We start from the raw sequence: 18,179 nt of genomic DNA, 5'->3' as shown, positions 1-18,179 counted from the left end.
TCCCTAGCCCTGCTGACCAGGATTTGATTCTCTTTATAGTGCTGAAATTGCTCAAAATGGCCACTGGGATGCGAGCTCTCCTGGACACAGTGGTACAAGCACTTCCCCAGGTAAGCTCCCAGACCTTATCCATGCACAGTTTGTTCCCCTTTTGGGCCTAGGGGCAGCTCTGTGCCACTGTCTTTGGTGGGCACTAGGAGCCACCTGTGCCTTGGTAGCAGCGTTGCATGGCACACCCTGCTCACATACTATTAGATGGGAGAACCACAGTGATGGGAAGTTAACAGAGAGCCTGTTGCTGTAGACAGAGCTCTTATAAAACACAGCTTTCACTGCCAAGCTCAGGAAACACAAGGATAGACAGAGAAAGCTGTTGGTGACACATTGGAAGTAGACAGCCTCCAGCTCAGCAGTTTTCTTTGTGAGAAAGGAGCAACCATGTTTATTGACACTTATTGACAGAGGAACTGCAGCTATAAAAGGCAAGTAGAGGAGATGTTAAAAGCTTGAAGTGGGGTCTCAAATCACCATATCCTCATGAGCTGCAAGAGAAACGACGATGCTGCCAGTCGTAATATTCAATAGGGTCCTTCAAGTGTTCAGTTCCTGGCACTGCTTTTTTATGGATCCGTTTATTTGGAAAAAGAAGGAAAGAAACCTCCTCCCTCAAAAAGATCTGAAGCACATCAGGATTCCAAGAAATGTGGAGTTCCTGTGTTTTTAAAATCTTATGCTATTTAAGCTGTGTTCTGCCAGTTTGTAGATTTAATGGTCTGCATCCCAATCTTTCAGTCTTTAGAGTCAGCTCAGCTGCCTACGCATTCCTATTCCATCTGTCACCAGGATCCTGTATCCAGGTGATCTATATTCCAGACATTACTGGAAACATTTACTGCCACACTTTACCCAGAAGTGAGTACTAAAAAGAGGTTCAAACCCATGAAGAATGAGGCAGAGGAACTCTGCAGCCTTCTTCTCTGAGCTGGCAGTTCAGATACAGAACTTCTACCAGGCACAGGGATGGTCTGACAAGTCCTTAGTTTTCAACCCCTCCAAAACATCCCATAGCTGAATCACTGGAAGGAGTTTACAAGTGGTCCCACTCTGTCCTAATAGAAGGTAGTGTAATGTAGGGAGAGCCAGGCCTTCCCTCTCCCAGCCCCACAGGCACGGGGAGATGGCAGCACACCATGGCAGGCAGTCACATCTTGATCAGCTGCCTGCAGAGGGAATCATATCTCAAAGGCAGGGTGATACCACTGTGGCTTGGCCAAAAGCAGGCACTGTGTAGACTACTCTTCCAGAATAGGAGTGGCCGTATGAGAATCAGTAGAACTAGTAAATGTAATTACCCAAATATACCCGTATGAGTTAGTTGCTAAGTACAAAGAAGCTTGTGGTCTATTCAAAAAGAACTGGAAAACAAGGGGAATTACTTTTTCTTGGAAAGACCCATTTACTTTTCATCACTGCCATAAAGATGTTTCTAATCTGAGACATTTGCTCTATGGTATTCAGATTTCCTTCTCAGTGAAGGGTTTTGGCTGAGACTAAAGCATGGAATTCACCAGCCTGACCCCTGTTTTGGTATTTCAAGAAACCATTTGATTTGTGTCCTTTTCTTCTTCTTTCAAAACCATTGTGATTACAGAGCATATTTTCTCTTCTCTCCTTATTTTCTCTCCACCCCAAACAATAGGGTGGCTACAGGCCAGGCCTTTTGTTTCCTTAGGGCATTTCTGCAGTTTATATTCAATCCAAAGTCTCTTGTAAAGGGGAATCCCCAGGGATATTCCAAGCAGATCTTGTGCAGATAAAAATGCTATTTTGTCCTCCAGTGAAATGCAGCAAATGAGAAGAGAAATTTGGGAAGACCTCTCTGACAACAATCACTCTTCCTAAAGCTGCAGCTTGTGTTTAGAAGGCAGGGGCAAAGTTCCTACCCCCATTAAAACCACAGCTGGAAAACCTTCATTGAATGTGGCTGCAAAGTGACAAGAAAAAACTCCTTTTCTGTTTATTCATTACTGTTTCCAGGGAAATTCTTTGTCTGGTGTATGTAAAATGTCCATTTATGGGATTACAATGACAAGGTATTGTCATTGCTCTACACTTTTCCTCTTTTGGGGTGATTTTCATCAGCTTCCTACTTTATTCAGCAGCAGATACAGCTTGAGTAATACTTAGAGAACCAACTATCAGCACTCAGTACAAAGCAGGTTTTCAAGACCTTTTTCAAGTGTTTTCCTCTTCTCGATGAGCTCTGGCCCCATTAAGGCATTATAAAGAATTACACCACTCCTGTGCTTCAGCTGAATATTCTCTTGTTCGTGCATCTGGTGGCTGCACTGGTTTTGTAAGCAATGTCTGCTCTGTAAGACTCCAGTGTGATGGTAATCCTTTAGTGCTTTTCCCATCCCCTGCTTTCCAAAGGACAATAGTAAAATATGGAACTTTCCTAACAAGATCCAGGTTCTTTTTCCTTGTTTTCTCTCACTTGGTCTATGGATGGCACATCAGTTAAATGCAGGACTATACCTCCTATAGAATCATAGAGTAAACTACGTTGGAAAAGACCTTTAAGATCATCAAGTCCAAGTCTTTGTCTTCAAAGCTTGGAACTCCCCCGGATGGACTCTCTGCTAAGGAAAATGTGAAGAACTCCTTGTTCTGTCAGTGCCCAGAAATCAGTAGTTTGCTCCTGTCCAGGAGTTTAACCCTTCCTGGTGCTGTAATTCCTGTGCTCATCTCAGCTTCAGCTCTTGAAGAGGTTTTCTGGCATTGTCTAACAGCAGAAACAAGTCTGCTTTTGCCAGATGCTGAAAACCCACAGTGATTGTGAAGCTCAGAGAGCAAGAATAGAAACGTCATAGCAGCAAGCACTGCGGATGAGGCACGGTTTGGAAGATAGGTATGTGCTGCACGCTGGGAGGAAATACAGAGATGCCCAAGAGATTTGGGTGGTGAAGAAGAAATCAGTAGGTAAAGAAGCCACCATTCTGCTGGCTGTTAACGCTGATGGATACTCAGAAAGGGAGCTCATTCAGTTCAGCCTTGTGGTTGCACCAGTGAGATGACTTTATCCTCCAAGGTTGTCTGTCTGGCCCTTACCACTAGTCCTGGAATCCACACAGATGGCCTCTGTTTTCCAAGCAGACAAATGTGTCCGTTTTCTCTTGGGTCCAGTGCATAAATTAGGCTGCTTTCCTGCTGTCAGGATTATTGCTTTGGCTGGAGAGTGCTGGAAGGAAGATGAGGAGGACTTATGTCCTTGGAAAGGATTGGCAGAGGCTTACTTTTATGAGAAATTGCTCTTGACAGGCTTCCCAGATTGCTGTATGCATTGCCTGCATGAACAACCGAAATGCCAAGGTGTGGGCCAGTGATGCAGAAATAATTGATGTCAGAGCAGAAGAGCCGCAGGAGGAACTATAGTGTGCTTCAGCCAGCCATTGCAGGAATGGGGCACCAGGAGACACATCTTTCACCAAAGCCTCTTCCAGAGCAAGAGGATCTAGAGGGGCTTGGGTAGGATCACACAGCTGGAAGTTCAACAGAGGAGTGGTAGTGCCCATGTGGTCGGTGTCCTCTTGTACATGATCAATGCAACACCCTTGCACATCAAGCTAACACAACCTGGGATAGATCTGTCTTTACTTAGGGCCTAGGTCAGAGGTTGAGACATGCAGTGGTGTTTAGTTACTGCAGTGTCAGTTAGGAGAAGGCAAAAAGCTAATTGCAGGGATGTCTACAAAAGTGAAGCAGAGAGAGCCTCTCCAGGCCATGCAAAGGCAGTGGCAAAAGGGGTTTACTGGGTGTGTGGAGAGGAGAGTCACTTTTCTTGCCACATCAGGGTTATTCCAGGGTTTTTGCAATGGTAGATCACAGATCAAATAGGATGCACTGAGGTAAAGGCTGGTAGCTCCTCATAGAGGCCCTCCCTGCTTCTCTGGGTGGGAGGACTCTGCCTCTCTCCCCACAGCATCCCTCTGTCCTAGGCACCCAAATACTTTTGCCAGCAGTACGTAACAGCCAGGATGCCAGAAAGCTCAGGAGGAATCACAGATACTTGCCAGTGTCTCTATCTTCTCTTGTGGCTTCTCTGAGGTACTTCAGGGTACCAAGACCATCTCCAAGATGCTCTTCATCTCCTACAAGCCATAGTTTCCCCTCAACACTGGAGCCACAGCAAATGATGGATAGTCCCTGGCTGCCAGAGAGAGGGCTTATCTGTAGTTTTCTCTGCCCAGCCAAAGGCACCAGCCCATATCAGGGGGAATTTGATAGATAAACAGAGCATGGGCTGACCTGGTCAGTGCTGCTAGAGCAGAACCACTTCTCGGACCCTGCTTGGGTGTCAGGCTGCCAAAGCTGAGGTTGATGATCAGAGCTGGATCTCTGTCCCTGATGGAGTTCAGCAAAGGCATCCCAGCCTTTGGCTGCTGGATAAAAGTGCCTGGATGTGCTCCTGCCCCCTCCTGTTCCTCCCAGAAACATGATTCATGCACAATCTTTTTTTTGTCTGGTCTCAGAACATCTCAAAGTGCTTTAGAGACATTAATTCTCCATCCACAAGGGTATTGCAAAGGGGTATGTTGAGTTACAGGAGAGGAATGACTCACCCAAGGTCACAGACACAGATAGAGCCTGCCTTCTCTGCTGCTCAGCAGCCTCTGGCTGACCTTGCTACCTCCACCTCAGCCCATCTCTGAGAACATGCCCTGGGTCCTTCTCTGTGCTCAGGCCATGGGCTGAAGAGGCACGTGTACCAGAGAGCCACAGGCTAGCACTGACAAAACATTACATCTAGCAATGATTTGTACCGATTCAACACAGCCAGAAGCTGCACAAACAGACCAAGCAGTCCCATCACCCATCTCAGGATCTTTCACTTGCTGCTGTCACCTGCATCTCTCTTTCACATAGCCATGTTTCCAAATCACAGTCACTTCCAAGAGAAGCATCAGCTGAGCTCTGAAACTGCTTTCACCACAGGCAGACGCAACCTCAGACACCAGCAATCACCACATTAGCAAACATATGTGTCAGTGATGCTTTGAGCCTACACAGCAAACCCATGAATGTAAGCTGGTTTTTGAAGGACTTGCTATGAGATACATTGGTTCAGTCGTGTAATTAGTCATGATCCTAAATCCAGCATCTTCTACAAATGCACACTAGAGAGCAGGCAAATGGCTTATGAGCAAATGTTAGGTCATAACATGCTTTGCATGTCGAGAGATAATAGTTTTGACTGATAACCTGGTAATAACTTTGATGTTAGGCTAAATTCCTTGAAATTTCATCAATGCCAAAAGTTTGCAGACTGATTTATTAGGCATTAAACCATCAGTAAAATATTCAGCTTATAGGCTGCTTTGAAACAGATCCAAGATCTTCCTCTGCAGTGCTACAACATCAGGCTCTAATGTACACTCAGCCTAGCACTTTTCTGCCCTTTAATTCCTTGCTGCGTTGCCTCCCCAGCAGTGCATGTGGGTGCATTTGCAGTGTCCCTGTTTTCTTGTGTTTTCTCATTTTGCAGCCTTACAAGCCATCAGTGCCTAGCAGACATGAGTTAGGAAACACTATTGAAGAAGACAGTACATGCAGATGAAATAATCCAGACCAGCCATCCACCTCCCTGTATTATCTCTTTTATTCCCTGGAGGATAGTAATAACGTTAGTGGAATTGCAAAGGTCTCTGTGTAGTAGCCAGTTGAAGCTTTATAGCAATTACAGTCTCCACTGGGTGATTTGACTGTTCCTATTTCTTTAATACAAAAAAAAAACAACCATTTCATAAGTGATATCTGTGTTAATTTTCTGATAACAGGTATCACATTCATAACCTTTCTAATGACATTAAGCAGCATGGTCAAATGCCCAGCAACACTGTGGCTGTGCTGCCTCAGAGAAGAAAGCTGTCTCAAGATGAAGAGTTTACTAGAAGATGCCTTGGAGATCATGAATCCCTCAGCCTGAGTACCTGAATCACCAGCTTAGTTTTTATTTAGAGATGACATGATGATCAGTATGTGATCACTCATTCTCCATTACAAGCTGAGAGACATAAAGCACTTAAAAGTGGCAGGAAAGGTAAATGTGACCAGAGTTACCTGAAGGTAAAATGCAGGTGGTTAACTGGTCGAGCTACTCTGCCCTTCATGTTCCCTGCCTGTATCACAAAAAATCCCTGCTCTTTGAGATGTTGTAAAGGCTTAGACCCACACAGTGATTGACTCCAGTGTAGATAACTGCAGTGCCGTTGTTGCTAAGAACCTTTGTGTTCCCTTTAGCATCCTTGCACTTCTATTGCCATCGCTTTCAGCCCCCTTGCAAGGCATGTTAATACCTAACAGTAGCACACCACACAGTGTTTGAACTGCAAGGTGCCTGCATTTAAGTGTTGGTATATAGAATAAAGCTTTTCTTTTGAGCCACTGAAAGCTAAAATGCAGGTAGTTGTTGTTGAGAAATATCTGTGAAGTGGCAAGGCCAGGAGAGCTTTACATCTTACTGCAGCATATGTTCCTTTACTGAAAGCCCTCCAGGCTAAGGAAACCTTTGCAAACCAGGCAATTCCTCCTGTGGCTTGAGACATGTCTTGTTAATGTCACTGCTCTGAAACCCTCAGCCTTTGTGCTCAGAATCTCAAACCTGGCAAACAGAAGGGAAAAGCCCTTAAAACTCAAACCAGAGCAGCAGGTCACTTCAGCTACCGCTGCGCTGAAGCGCAGTGCTAAGTGCCAGAGGCTACAGCTACAGGTTGGCCAAATTACAGATGAAGGCAGCATCCAGGTGAGTGGAAGGGCAATGGAGAGGCCACAGAGCCTCAGAGATAGCTTTGCATGTGGGAATCTGCTCCTTCCTCCATGCAGGAGACTTCTCTGGGTCTATTAAAGCAGAAACGTGAAAGGGGAGCAGGGAGCTGGATGAGGAATAGGGAAGATGATGATTCCCTCTTTAGCTTGTGTTTAAAATGTGATGGAGCAATTGAATTCATGACCTCAACTTGCCTGACCCTTGTTCTGCTTTCTCCTTGTGTAGGTAGGGAACCTTGGCCTACTTTTTATGCTCCTGTTTTTTATCTATGCTGCCCTGGGAGTGGAATTGTTTGGCAAACTGGGTGAGTAATGTGCCTGACGCAGCTTATTTCATCCGGTTGATGTTTATTTGGTATCTTCTTTCTTCTGTCCTTCATCCTTGGGCCTTCCTTAGCTTCACAGCTCCCAGTCTGAAGATGAAAGTTTTCTTTTGATCTCAGGGTCACAGATGACACATGAGGATGTAATACAGAACCTGTCTAATGTGCACACGCACACACATTTAGAGATTTATGGCCGTAGAGGAACTATTTACTGTTTAAATATAATTGTTCAGCATGAGTGCATTCACAAAGATGGAAGTTTGCTACTTATGGCACAATATGAGTCTACAAAGCTGGATGGTGGTCAGATTTGTGCTGGAGAGATGCCACCATAAACACACCTCTCCTCAGAGCTTCCACCACACTCCATTAGTTTTCTGCACTTGGCTAACATTGCTCTTCCAGCTGTCCAAGTCTTGTCTGTCCTTTGTTCTCAGCATCACCTTCCCCTTTCTACATAAATCAGGAAGCATCCACTGGTCCCTGATTGTCCAGCGCCATTTATTCCTCTGGCTTGAGGATGCTGCGGGGCTGATCATGAATGTGTCCAAGACTAAAAACAGAATCAGGTGGAGTCAGAGAGGAAACACCATAGCCCTACCTTGCCCAGCTTAGTTAGGCCAAAGCAGTCACTGCCTTTAAATGTGCTGTTGGAAGGAGATGTCTATCTCCTCAATGTTTGCATCTTAATTAGGCCTTCAAGAGCATCAGAAGGGCCCTTGCTCCACAATGCTTTTATAGCTTTCATTAATCCCCTTTATGAGCCCAGCCCTCTGCTCAGATTACACGTGCTTGAAAGCAGAATATTTCTTTCAACTGAAGACAAATTATTTTTGCAGTCTCCAAGAAATTCAGGAAAAAAATTACTTCTGCATCCACCCCAAAATGAAATCCTGTTGGGGCTATGTTACCTATATATAACTATATATAGGTATAGATATATATAGGTGCATATTTATTATATAGGTGTGTATTTGTTCAGCCACAGAGGTGAAAAATGTCTTGTTTGCAGAAGCACCTTCTGCTGCTCCAAATCCTTTCTGGTTTTACACACACACCTTGCTAGTGTTAGCCCCCAGGTAACCACAGCATGTGTTAGAGACTAGGAGAGCCCTGATCTTGTCTGGGGCAAGCTGCAGGCAGTCAGCACAGCGCTTGCCATCCCAATTTAACTGGGAAATACTCCCACTTCTTTTTGTGGATCACTGCTACTCCCTGTCAGGCACAAGAACCTGCAGTGCTGACTCCCCCAAGACTGGTCATTTGGGGGTTGTTGGGTTTGTTTGCTCTTTTGATTTGCCTTCCTATTTGCCTCTGAAATAAATAGCTACTAGTGAAATGCCCTAGCAAGAGACATTACTGCCTGTGTAATGAATCTGTGTTCTGTGGAAAGAGGGATATGTTCCATTTGCATTCATTAGTATATTAATTCTCAGGGGGAAAATGTCAAATTGCTTCGCTTTATCTCCGTGAAATATCCCTCATGGTAGATGTATCCTGTAAAAACTAATCAAGACAAGGACATAATCAAGAGACAAAGGGTACTGTAGAGCAGCATTTGTGGAGACAGCTCAGCAAGTCTGCTTGTTTCCACCTCCTTTTAGATCTCTTTGTGTTGGCTCTGCCTGTTGGGGTCAAGTCAAGAGAAACATTGGTGGAAGAGGCCTCTGGAGACCCTAACCCAGCCTCCCACTTGAAGCAGCCCCATCAGTAGGAGGTCAGAGTAGCTTTGTCCAGCCAAATCTTGCAAACTTCCCTACCTCTCTGATGACCTATCCCAGGGCTGTTGGGTCTTCCAGGTGAAAACAACCTTCCTAATGTCCAACCTAGACCTCCTAAGCCACAGTGTTGCTGTCTGTTATATCATCTGCCTCCACTGAGAAGAATTTGGCTACGCGATCTCCTCAGTAACTGCAGGCCACCTTAGCAGTCCTCTCTGATGCCCTCATGACGTATCTCAGGGTCTTACCACCAGGTTTGGGGCTGCTCTGAATAAGCCCTGGCAAACATGGCTTCACTGATGGCCTTCTGCTTCTCTCTCCTCCAGACTGCAGTGAAGAAAATCCCTGCGAAGGTCTGAGCCGGCACGCAACGTTCACCAACTTTGGCATGGCCTTTCTCACCCTCTTCAGGGTGTCTACAGGGGACAACTGGAATGGGATCATGAAGGTCTGTGCAGCCCCTCTCTGGGTACTTTATTCTCTCTGTAGGTACATAAAGACAAATTTCAAACAAGCTGAGGCAACTCTTGTGTGAAAACAAAAAAATGTCCTATTAAAACATCAAAATTAAACTCCCCCATTTAAAATCCAGGTTTAGTTCAAGTGATAATTTGTCCCAAGTCTTGCCCAACCTGAAATTTAATGCTTTTTAACATATATATAATACTTCAGGAAAATGATGGCTTGTGGCTGAGAAGAGCCATGTACCTTTGGGATGGAACATCGCCCTCTGTTTTATAGATGGTGTAATTCATGGTGTCCCTATTTTCTTCTCTCCATTTTAGATTCACCCACAAGCCGTTGCGTCCGGGATATGTTATATTGATGTTTCTGTATTTGGAGCTCAAGCAGAGCCCCAGCACTTATTAATCCCTCACTTTTCCCTCGCTGTTGCAGGATACTCTTCGGGAATGCACTCGGGAAGACAAGCACTGCCTCAGTTACCTCCCTGTTATCTCTCCTGTCTACTTCGTCACCTTCGTCCTCATTGCACAGTTTGTCCTAGTCAACGTGGTGGTGGCAGTGCTGATGAAGCACTTGGAGGAGAGCAACAAGGAGGCCAAGGAGGATGCTGAGATGGATGCTGAGATTGAGTTGGAGATGTCCAGAGGAGCACCCACCTCAGCCACTGGTGGGAGCAGAGGTGCAGTTGCTCCAGAGAGCAGGGCACCCTACAGAAGTCAGGAGGCCACAAAGTCAGAGTCAGCTCTGCAGGTGAAGCATCAAGCCCTGGTAAGAGTTCACACAAAGCATTTGCTCTTCTTGTGCTCAGGGTAAGGAGGGGACAGTTCTCACCAGCCACTGCGGTCTGAACGTCAGGCAGCCAGACCCCAAATGACACAGAGCCAAAGAGGCAGGAGACAGGGCAGCGTGGGAGGAAGGCAGCTTTCCTGAGTCCCCCTGTGGCAGAGATGTCACCACCACCTCCACGTCTTGAGTCATTTTAGGAGGGCTCCCTGAGGAGAAAGGCTGCTTGAGACCTGTTTTCCAGGGCTAACTCTGTCCTGACCATTGTTCTGGGGGAGGGTGCAAAGTCCATCTCTTGCCCTTTCCAGTTCATTCAAAGGCTGTGAATTTTCAGTTCAGAACTGATACAGCCACAGGTCCCTGTCCTGCTCTTCCAACGCATCAGTCCTTGTCATTTTAACATGGGCAGCAGCTCCAGGGAATGCTGGCAACCCTGACATGGATGACATAAATTCCCTTCACACAGATGCAGATATATACTGCTCAGGGTCTTTTTAATCCCACTTGGGATTTCTAGAGGAAACTCAAGCAAATCATGATGTGCAGCTTGGGAGGGCATGTCTGGCACTGGTGCAAGCGTGTAGCTTGTGCTCTGCCTAGGGCATGGCTGACTTGGAGCCTGGGAATTGTTGGAGCACCTCAGCAAGAACCTAGAGGTTCCTGGGATGATATTCCCAACACTGCTGCTCTCTGGTTTCTGTTAGGCCTCTAGAAAGGGCAATCAGAAGTTGGGGGAAAGGAGGGGCACAAGATAATTGTCCCCTCCCTGTCACCAGCGTGTGGGGAAGAGTGAATATGAAATTGCTTTGTCACCATGATCACAAATAAATCTACTGCAAAATCAATGGGGAAACTGAGATTAAATCACATTAAATTAGATTTTTGTACAATCTATCAGCCTCTATTAAGTCAAGTAAAAAGAAATTTACTTACACAGCAATGGGGAACTCACTATTTGAATGTAGTTCCTAATCGACTTTGCTGCAGGAAAAGGCACCATAAACACTATGGTCAATTTATTGCCTTTCTACTTGGCCTGAGAGGGATCCCACAGTGAGTAGGCTCCCACCTTGCACATCTCTATCAGGTGCCTGGGATCCTCCCAAACCCTCAGGCTGCCTATGAAGACCTGCTGCTGATCCCTCCCCATTGTCTACTCAGCCATGCTCAACAGGGTAAAAGCATTGAGTAATTTATCTTGGGATGTTTCTCTTCAGGGGTCTGTTGGAAGATATTTGTAAGCCAGAAATGTGTGGAAAAAAACAGATCTAAGGAGACCTTCTGTGACCACCAGACTATCCAGCGAGGGATCTCAGGCCCAGCTTTTGATCACAGAGAGGGAAAACAGCCCAGGAGAGCAAAGCAAAATACATTTAATATAAGACATGCAGCTGGGAAGATGTTTTCAGTCAGTCACTGGGAGCTGGCGTTAAAGGAAACCCGAGTGATTAGTTGTACTTTAGATAACATGGTGAATTGTGAGGGGAATGTGTCTAGGATCAAAACCCTGGAGCCACATTGCAGGTCCTGTTCCAAGGGCTCTTGCTCCCCCAAAACTTGGCCTTGTCATGGCACCACCTCTCACAGCTGCTCCATCAACACTGCAGAGACGTCATTTGAGTCCCTGAAGCTTCCTAAGGCCCCAGGATAAATCTGCTATAAGGTGCTTGAAGTGGCAAGAGCTCAGAGAGGCAGTGAGGGGTCAAGCTTAAGGTTTGTGACGTGCTCTGTCCAGGCACTTTCAACCAGACCCATTTCACAGTAAGAGCAAACACAGAGAAACCCCTTTTCTACCATTGTATAGGCTCCATATACATGCTGCCATGATGCCTTCTCCTTCCCTCTGCCTCCTGCCATGTGGCTGTCTTCTTCTGGGGCCAGTGGTGCCCAAGATGCCCCATGTAGGAGAGAGGCCACGGGGTTTGCAGTGGTGTTAATGTGTGTGTTTAAATGTCTGCCTCTGTGTGTGTTTTGGGGAGGTATTACACACATCACAAGCAGCTCTGGGTACCCCCTGTCAGCGTGGCTGAAGACTGACCAGTTTTATCCATCTATCCCAGAGAAGCTTTGAGGAGAAGGGCATCACCACCCAGGCTGGGCTGAAAGCATCCCTGGGAAAATGGGAGCAGAACTGTCTCCTGTGGTTAGAGGGTGGGCCCCATTTTCCTGGACCTTACTTTTGCTCTGCAGTATCCAAGAGTCAACTTAGTGGTGGGTCAGTGATGCCTCATTTTACTCCAGCTGCAACCTGAACTCTTCACTGAGCCAGCACAGCTTTGGTATCCTGTTGCAGTCACCAGGGCTGCAGCCTCTCTCTAAGACGCCAAGAGGAACATCTGCACAAGGCTTTAAACCAAAAAGCAGCTGAGAAGGAGATGGCTGTAAGTAAATTCACCACCAGCAGTGACCCCCTCTCCTGTCTCCTTGCTTTTCAGGGCAGCGCAGCCTCTCTGAGGCCCCAGGACTCTCAGAACCTGCTGACTGTCCGCAAGATCTCCGTTTCCCGAATGCATTCCTTGCCCAACGACAGCTACATGTTCCGGCCAGTGATGCCAGCCAAAGCCCCCTTCCCCCTCCACGAGGTGGAGATGGAAACGTATCCCTGCAAATCCCAAAGAGGTACTGCTCATGGAGTATTCCCTTCCTCCTCCTAGCTGAAACCGTGCAGCAGCAGGTATAGGTGATGGTTAGATGCGGAGTAAGCAACCCGTACTGAGCCAGGGCTTGCTGCCTTCATGTGATCCCATCACCATAACTGCCCAATGTCATGTTTTCATCACATCCCTGCATTTTCCCAGGAGAAAGCTGGTGGCTCAGGTTTTTAGCTGGAGAGAAGTGGGGCTCCCCAGCAATGTCAATTTAGCTGAGGAAAAGGGTGCACGCTGCACATTCCTTCTGATCAGCCCTGACATCAATAAAATCAACGTGAATAAAAGCCAGAGTCAGTGTCACTTCCTGACAGAGCTCCTTTACACCTATGTTTTCAGGCAGTTTTCAGTCTCAAAGCAGCATCTTTCTAGCACAGTACGATGAGCTCAGAGATACAGGAGTTTCTTTGGGAGCCATAAAGATTAGAAACCACTCTCCAGTGCCTCCCCAGCCTGGCCTTATAATGACTCTTGGAGGAGAGACCCTGTAGTCAAGAGAAGCACGAGCTACACAGAGCCTTTGCTTATCCATTTACCCAAATACATTACCCTGCAAATGCTTTTCTATCTCTTTTGTCGTGCAAGCTGGTTTGAAGGTGAAATCAATAAGAAAGAAAATATCTGCCTCCCTAAAAGCCCATGTGCTTCTTGAGTGGCTCTCAAGAACTCACCAGCCTGGTTTCCTTTGATGGAACGTTGTTTGAAATGCAAGAACTGCTTGGACAGATGAGTAGTGGCTTTGCAAACCACGGTGGGGCTGGCAAGATCTGCTCTGGTTTCCTTGGGTGAAGTAACTCTGTATTTGTTCAACCTCTCCGGATACCAGTTAATGTTCTCTGCTCAGTATTTAGTATTATTTCACCTGCACATTCTTTGCTAAGCAAAGAAAACAGAGGTTGAGTTTCATGGCTGCACTACTGGGGATGGTTTTCATCTCCGTAGTGAGTGTAAATCAGGGTTTATACCAGTATAAAATTGCTGTGATCTTGGCAGGGATGGGGAGAACTGACCAGGAATTTGCCCATGTTTCCCAACTTTCTCTCTCTGAGCACTTGAGCAAGGGATATGGCAGGGATTTCCCTGCGTCCAACCAGCATCACCCAGAGCTGTGCTGCTTCTGAGCTGAGCAAACTGATTTAAGGCACAGTCCCATAAGTTACACGCAGGTAAAACTGAGCACATGGAGACTCACCTTGGCATTTGTGCTTTCAAGGACTTGTGAATGTCAGTTAAGTTGTCTGGTCTTCCAGTACTTCAGTGAGTACAGTGAAAACACTGGGAGATGACCAGATCTTGTGTTCCTGTGGTCTTAGATGCAGTTTCTTCATTGACTAGAAAACCAAAAGAGAAATTACACAAATCCAGAGATATTCTGTGTTCCTGACTCTGCAGTTTAAGAGGGGTTTGGGATTTCTTATACGAGATCTAGATGGAAGGCTTCCAACAGGAGGGAATTCCAGCTAAGCACAGGGAGGAGAGCACAAGGGTTTGATTTTATGACCGTGTTTGTGTCAGATTTTATGACAAAGTTTTTCTGCATCATAAAAACCATTCTGTAAAGCCTGGCTTAGCACACAAACAGTGCAGGCAAAAGACTTAGGGAGAAGTGGGGTGGGGAGCTCATGGCTCTGCTCTTTCTGTGGTGATCTGGAGGAAAGCTGCAAAAGAAAAATGATGGAACACTAACTTTTCTTCCTTCCCAACAACAAATCTCCTTCTGAAACACAACTGCAATCTGTCTGGATGGCTTTTTGTCATAGGTTCAAGTTCCCTGACCTCTGGGCGAGATCTCTTGAAGTGATGGATAGCTGTGTTTTGAACGTGGAGCTGCAATGTAGAAACAGACGTTGGGTTTCAAGCTAATGAGGACAATAAATCCTGCAGCCAACAAAAAAAAACAAGGCAAAAGATCTTTCAAACAAGGCAGAACTGCAGTAAAGCAGCACCGCAGAGGGGCTGGGGAGGAGGGATTGCCTTTACACTGAGCCAGGGGACCGGGAGCCTTCAGGAAGAGAGTGATTCCTGCCTGGTACATGAGCTCAGGGACTGTCAAAGCACTTGGTCTCTATGCTGCTGATCAGACCGTGTTCAGCAAAGGGCTGCTGCCTGGATTGACACTGGGGGTAGTGTTTGGGCTGCAATGAATGGGAAAACTGCCCTGTGCATCAGTGGTGTCTGCTCCTGGGGAAGCTGGTGGCAGGGTGCCCGCTGGCTGCTCCAGGCTGTAGGTTAGATCTGTAAGTGGAGCTCTGGAGGCTCCCAGCGCGCTGAGCAGGGCTGCTCTTGCCTCCATGTGGCAGAGCAGTGTAAGCATCCCTGGCAGCACTGCAAAGACAACGCAGGCATCCTGACACAGACTTCCCCGATCCGTGTTCTCCAAATAGGCAACATCCTTTCACAAATCCACCCAAATCCATGCTACCGGGGAAGTGGCAATGGAAGGGTTTCATATGCCCTTTATTTGCTGCCATGTTGTCCTGGTGGCCACCGTCTACCCTGAGTGTTGCAGTATCTGTAAGAGAAGATGCCTTTTACCTGTTGCCTGCCTCAGACCTCCACATCCCCATGCCAGTGGTGGTGACTGCTCTGTCTCTGTTCCCCAGGGTCCATCACCTCCATCCGCTCCCAGCCCGTAGGAACATGCTCCTCTCTGAGAGTGCCAACGGAGTCCTTGCAGCTGGCAGTCCGTTCCCCCAACCACTGGAAGATCCTTCCCCCACACATCACACCTCGATCTCCTACTCTCAACAAGCTGCTGTGCAGACAGGTGAGAGGCCAAGAGCCTACAGAGGTAAACTTCATAGTCACCTGAGCCCTTCCCTTCCTTTCCAATCCCCTTTGGGGGTTCCTTCATTGGAGCTGAGAGGAGCGCTCCCCTTTTTAGGACAAAATGTTTCTGGTGCCATAAATGTGAATATACAAGTGACACACAGGGCAAGGCCCTTTTTACCTGCTTTCATCTTTGTGGATGTACTGTTCTATGAAAGAATAGCTAAAGCGTAGAGAGGAGATGCCCCATTCAGCTTCACCAGTGCAGTGAGAAGCCTGCAGTCAGCCCTACACCCTCTCACTTCAGACAGGCTCCGTTGACTCAGGATTTGGTGCTAAGGAGCAAGCCCAAAATCATGCAGAAAGACCCAGCAGATACAAGCTCTGCACATGTAGGCTCTGGGTCTGCTTGTGAGCAAACCTGCAGCCTCTGGTGCAGGGAGGATCTGAGGGGGGCAGGCATGGTGGGGAAGGCATGGGGTGGTGCACGGTGCGTTAGATCCTCCAAGTGTTCTGCCACAGGCCATGTTTCCCCCCTGGAAGTGCTCCTGATGAAGCAGATCCCCAGGCTCTCCCCCCATCTCTCCCTCCTTACCTTCCAGGAGGCCATTCAAACAGACTCCATGGATGGGCAGACCCCAGACCGCAAGGAGAGCCTGCAACCAGAGCCTGGAGAGACGCTCCCATCAGCAAAGCAGCCTCAGAGCACCTTGACCCCCAGTCCCCTCCATCCCACAACCGCCTCCCTGCCGGGCACCCCTCCGCGCTCCCCGCCATGCTCCCCACACCGGCACCCCAGCACCCTCACACGGAAGCACAGCTGTGGCCAGCACGGCATTCCCAGCCCTGGCAGCAGCAGCCCCCCCAACCCCGAGGGCTGCCTCTTCGAGTCCTCAGACCTGGCTGACGAGGAGGTTCGCCACATCAACAGCTCAGCCAAGGACTGGGGAGGGGAGCACTCGGATGCTGGGGGCCGCTCGACTTCACCCTTCATCTCCCCAGCCCCATCTCCCGTGCCCCTCAAGAACTGCAGCACAAGCAGCCTCTCCGGGGGCAGCAGCAAGGAGAAGGACTTGAAGAAGTTTTACAGCATCGACACAAAGGGCTTCCTCAACAAGCCCAGCTGGGCAGACGACCAAAGGCGGCACTCCATCGAGATCTGCCCCTCCATCAGCCATGGGGACTGCAGCTTCGAGGACCCTGCTGAGGAAAAGCAGCGCTCCCCTGCCCACATCCAGATGGAGTCTGAGTACATCCACGGAGCCCGGAGGAAGAAGAAGATGAGCCCGCCCTGTATTTCTATAGATCCTCCCATGGAGGATGACAGCGGCGCGGCCTCCCGCACCAAACCCTCGGAGAACAGCATGCTGCGGAGACGGACCCCATCCTGCGAGTTCCCGGCTTACAGAGAGGCCCTGGAGCTCGCAGAGAGCCAGCCCGGCGAGGCGGCTTCCAAAGCGGAGCGCCGGGGGCAGCCCCAGTGCCGTGGGGAGCATCTGACCGTTCCCAACTTCTCCTTCGAGCAGTTGGATGGCGGCTCCTCGAGCAACCTCTCGGATCCGGACTGCCGGGCGGACGCCGCCGCTTCCGAACTGAAAAAGCCGGATCACTTAAAAACTCAGTGGAGCAACGCTGAGAAAAGCAAAGAGCTCCTGGGCATTGCTAAGAGCCCCCTCCGGAAGCAGGACTTGGTCCCTGTGACTGTTGCGACAGGAGAAGACGTAGATGACCCAGTATAGCTTTCTGGGAGGGGGGAACAGGGGGGGGATCGCAAGGGCTTGACACCAACGCGGGGTTCCAAAGCGAAGGGATGGAGCGGCCACGGTAGGTGGGTGGCTGCTCGCTCGGGTTCTCTCCTTCCTCACGTTCACTGGGGGGGAGAAGGGTTTGCAAAAAATAACACACACAAAGGGGAAAAAAAAGAGGAAAAACAGCAGAAAAGGAACCAAACGGCTGGAGGAGACGGTGATGGGCGCCGGGGGGGGGTACAACGTGGTTGTGGGGGGGTCTTTTCTAAAGGGAAGGTTGCCTCTGTGGCCTCAATCACATTGATTCGGGTTTGAGGTGGGGGGGATTTGGGGGGTTTGGTTGGTTTGGGGAGGGGGGTTTTTTAAAGATGCTCAACTTTTAACAAGGCACCTTTTAGAGACGTCCCGTGAGGCGGGAGGGCCCGGGTGGGAGCTGTACATTGTCTGTATATCAGCACTTATATACATAGAAATAATGTATTTGTGAGATACAAAACAAGGACAAAAAAAAAAAAGGAAAAAAAAAAGACCAAAAAAAGAAGAAGATATATACCCACAGAAACTCTCTCTTCATAATGCACATATTTTTATAGAGAAACGATACTGGGTTTTGCATTACATGTGACTCTGCAACCGGGTGGTGTTTCCTTGGGGTTTATGTGGAACTAATGATCACGGCCATTCGTTTTCCAACTGGTTTCTCTTCTTTCTTCATTCACCTCCATTTCCTTCCTCTCCTTCCCTCCACCATCATCCCACCAGCTTCTTGGCACAGCTGATGCTTGAAACGTTCTTTTGTGCTTTAGAAGTTGTCCTTATAACGGAGAAAGAAACCAAACCACTACTGAATTGTAGCCAGTGCAATAATGAGTTCTTCATTCTCGTCTCTACATC

The 18,179-nt window shown here is 47.9% G+C and overlaps 1 protein-coding gene across 3 annotated transcripts in view; it reads left to right on the top strand.

The window, feature by feature from the left end:
- The window catches only part of CACNA1H (calcium voltage-gated channel subunit alpha1 H), a 229,494-nt gene extending 212,084 nt beyond the window's left edge, over nt 1–17,410 (top strand). For 2 of the 3 annotated variants that reach the window (XM_062619016.1, XM_062619018.1), the window contains exons 29-35: nt 40–110; nt 7,052–7,130; nt 9,199–9,320; nt 9,770–10,105; nt 12,556–12,739; nt 15,372–15,535; nt 16,140–17,410. In XM_062619016.1, coding sequence (XP_062475000.1) covers nt 40–110; nt 7,052–7,130; nt 9,199–9,320; nt 9,770–10,105; nt 12,556–12,739; nt 15,372–15,535; nt 16,140–17,276 — 2,093 coding nt within the window. In that variant the 3' untranslated portion in view covers nt 17,277–17,410. The remainder of the gene's footprint in view (nt 1–39; nt 111–7,051; nt 7,131–9,198; nt 9,321–9,769; nt 10,106–12,555; nt 12,740–15,371; nt 15,536–16,139) is intronic. The other variant, XM_062619017.1, reaches the window with a different exon arrangement.
- Nucleotides 17,411–18,179: the final 769 nt, after the last annotated feature.

Source organism: Pezoporus occidentalis, unplaced genomic scaffold (genome assembly GCF_034315485.1).
Source record: "Pezoporus occidentalis ecotype Australia unplaced genomic scaffold, CSIRO_AGI_Poc_V1 ctg208, whole genome shotgun sequence".
In the NCBI taxonomy this organism is placed as follows: Eukaryota; Metazoa; Chordata; class Aves; order Psittaciformes; family Psittacidae; genus Pezoporus; species Pezoporus occidentalis.
Note: the sequence above shows the minus strand (reverse complement) of the source record. Positions and strands in the feature narration are given on the sequence as shown.